The 6,037-nt window shown below is 52.6% G+C and overlaps 1 protein-coding gene across 1 annotated transcript in view; it reads right to left on the bottom strand.

Moving 5' to 3' along the window:
• The window catches only part of Kcnk13 (potassium two pore domain channel subfamily K member 13), a 90,435-nt gene extending 87,024 nt beyond the window's left edge, over window positions 1–3,411 (bottom strand). The window contains exon 1 of the mRNA XM_076848027.2: window positions 3,078–3,411. Within this exon, the coding sequence (XP_076704142.2) occupies window positions 3,078–3,411 (334 nt within the window). The remainder of the gene's footprint in view (window positions 1–3,077) is intronic.
• Between the last annotated feature and the right edge of the window lie 2,626 nt (window positions 3,412–6,037).

Here is a 6,037-nt window from a genome sequence, read left to right on the forward strand (position 1 = left end):
GGAAAAAGCTATTTGCAGAAGACCATTTACAGGTTATACTGCTAAGCTATGTCTTTGAGAACTTGAAATTGAATCTCGTTTCAAGGCCAGTCACCGACCCTTTACCATCAACACTCCTACATCATGTTTTAATATCCTGCTCTGGCTTCCCTTTTTATTGTGAAAAATGATACAGATTTATCATTTTATGCATACGCAAGTGCACAATTTGAAAGCATTAAACACGTTCACAATGTTGCATGAGCATCACCATCTATACCTAAAACTGTTTCATCTACCTATTAAATAACAAAGCTCCCTCTCACCTTCTCTCTGCCCCTGGCAACCTCTATTTTACTGTCTCTTGTGAATTTTCCTATTCCAGGCACCTCACGCAAGTGGAATCAGACAATGTGTGTCCTTCTATGTCTGGCTTATTTCATCAAGTAGAATTGTTTTCAGGGTCCATCTGTACTGCACAGAAATTTAACTTTTTATGGCTGAATACATTCCACTGTATTGTTTATACCACGTTTCATTTATCCTACACCTATGGATGAACATTTGGGTTGCTTGTACCTTTTGGCTATTGTGAATAATGCCATTGTGAACATGGGTATACAAGTATCTTCTCACTGGATTAATAAAGAACAGCTGTTGTCTTAATAGCAATAAATAAAATAATTTTAAAAGAAATATTATAAAAATAAGAAACCAAAATAAATCCACCCATGGAACACTTTGGACTTGTTTTTTTCTTTCTTTTTTTTTTTTTTTTTTTGTAGTCGTAGGCATTGAACCCTTAGGCGTTCCAGGCAAGCACTCTATTGCTGAGCTACAATCTCAGCTCTTTTTAATTTTGAAACAGGGTCTTGCTAAATTGCTGAGGCTGACCTCAAACTCATGATCCTCCTGCCTCAGCCTCCTGAGTAGCTGGGATTACAGGAGTGCACCCCCGTACTCAGAATGCTTTGTATTTTTTAAGTTTCCTTACAGGAGTTCATTGTTCTCATCCCAGACTCATTGCAGACTTACAAGGAGAGAAGGAAGCAGGACTGATTCACCCAACAGTTACATAGTTCCAGATTCTAAGGTGGGCACTTCCTAGACACCTTTGATGAGAAGCACAAGACTCAGAAGGGTTAAGGAACTTTCCCAAGTTACAGAGGCTCCGCTGCAGGTTCTGTGTGCAGGTCTCATCCTGCTTCACCAGCTACTTTATCATATTTTCAGCTCAAAGCCTACGTTCCTACATGTCCCCTGCCCATGGCCTTCCCTGTGCCTATGGTATCCAGGTTCACTAGCCCATGCACAGGCACGCTCCTCCTACCTCCATGTCCATGGGAAGCACCAACATACGGTTTATGATGGTGGGGAGGATTCAGCCCCCTAATCTCACACCAAGCCACCCCAAATATCATTCAATCTAACTGAAACCTGAACTTGCTATGCAAACACAGCAGATTCAAGGTAAGTTTCAAAGTGACACCTCCAAATCAGTCTGTTCACTGCCAAGTGTCCCATATGTAGAAATTCTGAAACTGGTTTTCAGAGACATGGGAAGTGATGTCATGAGGGACTCATAGAACACTGCTAAGAAAGTCCAGCAGAGGATACAAGCTGGGGAAGGACATACTCCCCGGGCCATCCCCTGCAGGGCCCTAGGCTTCTAGTCACATGGACAATTCCCTGAGAGTTTTCCTGCCAGACACCCAGTTACCATGGTGCTGTCAGGGCTGCTAATGGGCAGGGCCACCAGGATGGGAAGGGGGTCATGATCTGGTTTCTTTATCACAAAGCTCTTCAGATATGGCCTGTGTGTTCCCAGTCATGCTGATCCCCTCTGCCTTGCCTCCCACTCAGTCGCTGAACCCCGGGTTCCAGGACTGACCTTGGGAAGTCTTTCTTGACTAATCAGGATGGAGGCTGATCTCTTCTGTACTCTGTGCAGAATGTACCCCTGGCAGAATGTCTACTGCCATGAGGCTGTGTGGGAGGCTCAAGGAGGTTCACCTTGTCACCTGCTTCACCGACAGGCCCTTTAGAGAGCAAGGGGACCTAGCTGCAGATCACAAAGTGTGCACACCCTGTGCTGCTGCCAGCATGAGCCCTTTTGCTGTCCTGGTGTTCTGGCAGCTGCAAGCCACTTCCTTTCTCTCTATCTAGTCTTTCAAAACTCTTTCCCTGCTCCAACCCTCTTCTCAGAATTTCCACAGCACCTCCCCCAACCTTCTGGATCATGCATTTTTAGGAGGGTGGTACAAAGACCGCCCCCCATTGCTTCCTGAGGCTGGGGTGTAACTGCACAGCTGAAAGTAGCCATGCCACACCCTTGCTCAAGATTCTCCATGGTTCCCAACTGCCTCCAGATAAGTTCTAGTGCCCAGAGTAGCAGAAAAGACCTCCTTCTCCACCCATTAGCCAGCAGACCTTCCCACCTTCCTTCCACTACCCCAGAGCCACCAGCTCATGGAACCCCTGAATACAATTCCCGTCTGCTCCACCATGCAAACCCAAATCATGCCTACTGGTTCAGCCCAAGGGTCACTTATTCCCGTCCCTCCCTGAACACCCTCTGTCCTTTGAACATTTATCAAACCTCTGTCCCTTACATTCAATCTGGAATTCTATCTGGGTTTCTCTTTGTAAATTTAAAGTCATGGCCAGAGTCAATTCTTAAGTTCGGGCCTCTCCTCTGACCAGTGGCTTGTGAAGTCCTTACTCAGTACACGTTCATAGGTTCCTGTCTCTATTTGAAAGCTTTCTCCTCAAAGTTCCAGGAACTCAAGTCCTGCCTCCTTAACCAGATCCAAAAATCTCCTGCAGCAGAGCTGCTCCAATTTAAGGATCATTCAAATCCCCAGGGGCGGATTAACCTGCGGCTTTGAGTCAGGAGGTCTGGGGAGGGGACAGACTGAATTTCTAATAAGAGTCGAGGCGGCTCCGCACCATCACCTGTGGATCAGGCCACAGCTCACCTGGTGGAGCGGGCGGGGCGCCCCGAGATGAATGGAAGGCTGAAAGGCTCAGTCCTGCTCAGCGGGGGCAGAGGGGAGTGGGGACCCGTGGGGACCCCTAGAGGCCCCCCGCTCACTTACCTATGGTGGACACAACGGTGCCCACGAAGTAGAAGGCGCCGGTGAAGTCCCAGCGCGGACGGACGTTGTCCATGCGGATGCCGGCCCTGGTGGCTTCCTCGTAGTGGCGGAGGAAGCCGCGCACCTCCTCGCGGCTGAGGTTGTGGCCGCGGCTGAAGTTGGCCAGGCGCTCTTCCCAGCGCTGCTTGGCTTGACGCTCGTGCGCCAGCTCCAGCGCGGAGAAGACGGCGGCGCCCCCCAAGAGGTAGAGCAGGATGAGCGCGGCGAGCAGCAGGAAGCGCGCGTTGTCCTCATTCAAGTGGCCGGGACCACAGCTGCAACCCCGGCCGGCCATGGCCGGGCCCCCGGGACAGCCCCGTGCCAGACCGCCCTGGGCGCAGGCGGGCTCTGGTCCGCAGCCCGGGGAGGTCGCGGCTCGGCGGGCACTCAGCCCGCTCCCGGACGCCCCGCGGTTGGCTCACCCATGACCGCCGGGCGCTCCCACAGCGCCTCCGCCGCTTCTGCGGCACCAGCTCCCCACGTCCTGGTTTCGAATCCGCTTTGTCGCCGCCGTTTCCTGCCGGCCTTGGAGTTCTCCTTAACACTGACGACTCGAGAGTCCGAGCGCAGAGCCCTTTGAGGCTTGGCACGATGACGCGGGCGAGGGGTTTCACCTCGGGGTCCCCGCTGGGCCCAGACTGGGGAGGGGGCGTGGCGCGTCTTCACGGCAAACTGGAGAGGACTTGAACTTCCCGGGAATCGGAGGTCGGAGTCCAGAGAGGTAGTAGGTAGGTCAGCGGAGCCCTCGGGTCTTTGTCCCTCCGACCTCACTTCTTAAGCCGCCGATGCCTACGAAGCGGGTGGTGGGGTGTCTACTGGCTTTGGAGTTGCCCACCCAGTCGGATCCGCAGTGGTGCGTCCTAGTCGCCCTGTCGCGCCAAGCCTCTTGCCCCCCGAGTCACCGACCCGACTGCCTGGGCTTAGAAGCTGGATACCCGTCCAGGGCAGGCGCACGAACTGAGGGACTGTGCAGAGTGGCATCTGCAGGCTTGAACCTCCCGCCCGACCCCCACGCAGCGTGGCATCCAGCAGGTGGATCGGCTGGAGAGAGACCAGAAAGGGAGGAATAAGGAAGTTAGGAGCATCTCCCCAGCCGGCGTGTCCTTGGCCTCTGGGTCCTGCGCCGGGGTGTTCTCTGCACGCACCTGTTGGCTTGGCCAGGCCAGCTCTCCAGAGAGCTGGCGGCCCCTCAAGGACAGCGACCAGGAGATCCCAAAGAGTTCCCTTTCGCCCACCGGGTCTTGGCTGTCTCAGCTCGTAGTTCTTGGGGGAGGGAGGCAGGGGCTTCGCGCAGGTGCTCCCGCTACTCCATGCAGATCCACAGCAAGGCTCGCCAGCAGACCGCGGGGCCCCCTCCCAGGCACCACCCCTCGTAGCAGGTGTGGGCGCCGCGGCTGCGCTCAGTCTCACCTCCCTCTGTACCGCTCTGTCAGGATTGTCCCGGGGTTTCCTCCTTGGCCCTGCCCTGCCGAGTGCAGCTCGGCCTTTCCTAGCGAGCGTGCTCCGACACCGCAACAGGTGGAGCCGCGCGGCTGCCAGCCGAAGCGACTCCACCCTGTCGCCCGCCTCCTGGCCGCGAGGGCCGCCTCTTGGGTTGGTCTCCGCCGGCAGGCTCGCGGCGCTCGGCGGGCCAACCTCGGGGCTGCAGCGCTCCCACCCGGTGCACAGATCCCGGGAGCCAGTGCTGGGGAGGCGGGTCGGGTGCTTAGGCGGCCTGCGTGGGTCCCTCCGGAGCCAGGAGAGGGCGCTCGGTCCTCTTCCGACACATCTCGCCCCCACGCGTGAACCCAGCCACACACCGCCCCCCCCCAGAGTCACCCGCCCCGGGCGCGTGGGACTGAATATGGATGCAAGAAGGAGTGGATACGTGGGCACCTGCGAGTTGAGTCGAATTTTTCCGTATTCCCAGAGTGTGCTCCCAGGGGAATCCACCTACCAGTATTCTCAAGTAGGAACACAGAGAGAAGGGCTTCCAGTCCTGTTTAGTAGAACCAAGCGAATAAATAGCTCCGGCGACTTCATTAGAAGCCCCGATGCGTTCCTTGGCTCCGTTATTGACTCCCCAATGCCTCTCTTTAGCCCACTGGGATAGGAGCATAAGGGGTAAATAGTACAGGGACATGTGTACACTGCAGGATTGGACCACAATGATCCTTCCCCACCCCCATTTTATTATGAAAAACTCAAACATTTCCAAAAGTTCAGCCGATTTTACAGGGATACCCACAATCTAGATTCTACAATTAACATTTATTATACTTTATTATGTAGTTTCTGTCCCTCTCTCCATCATCAACGCAGTTAGGATGCATTTCAAAAAGTGGTGGACATGGATACACTTCTGCCTGCATTCCCAGTACTTCTGCCATTACCTAGAGTTTAACATTGACAGATTTTTTTTTAAATTTTGCGGTAAATTTTACATATAATGAAATGGACAGATCTCAAGGGTACCATCAGGTGAGTTCTCACAAATGTGTACACCTTTGGAAGCCAAACACTAATCTATCCAATCTATCAACCACCATCACCAACAGGCCCTAAGTCCCTTTCCAGTAAATCCCCACCCTCATTCCTTCGGAGGAAACCACTGCTCTCAATACTCCTACCATGGATTATTTCGGCTTTTATAGAACTTGGTTTTGCCTGCTTTGGAACTAGACAGAATCTTACAGTCGAGTCTTTTATGTAAATCAAGGATATGGAAGCTTCTGGAACTGTTCCACATTGTCAGTTATGATAGTTACTTTGAGAAAATGTCAGGTAGTTTCTCACAAAACTAAATACATGATGATACCCTATGATCCAGCAATTTTACTCCTGAGAGATTTTTGAGACTTACTCATGTTATATATCTTAGTAATTTTCCTCTAGTTTTTTATTGTTTGGATGTAACAGAGTTTTATTCACTCTTCTATTGA

Source organism: Callospermophilus lateralis, chromosome 3, assembly GCF_048772815.1.
Source record: "Callospermophilus lateralis isolate mCalLat2 chromosome 3, mCalLat2.hap1, whole genome shotgun sequence".
Lineage (NCBI taxonomy): Eukaryota > Metazoa > Chordata > Mammalia > Rodentia > Sciuridae > Callospermophilus > Callospermophilus lateralis.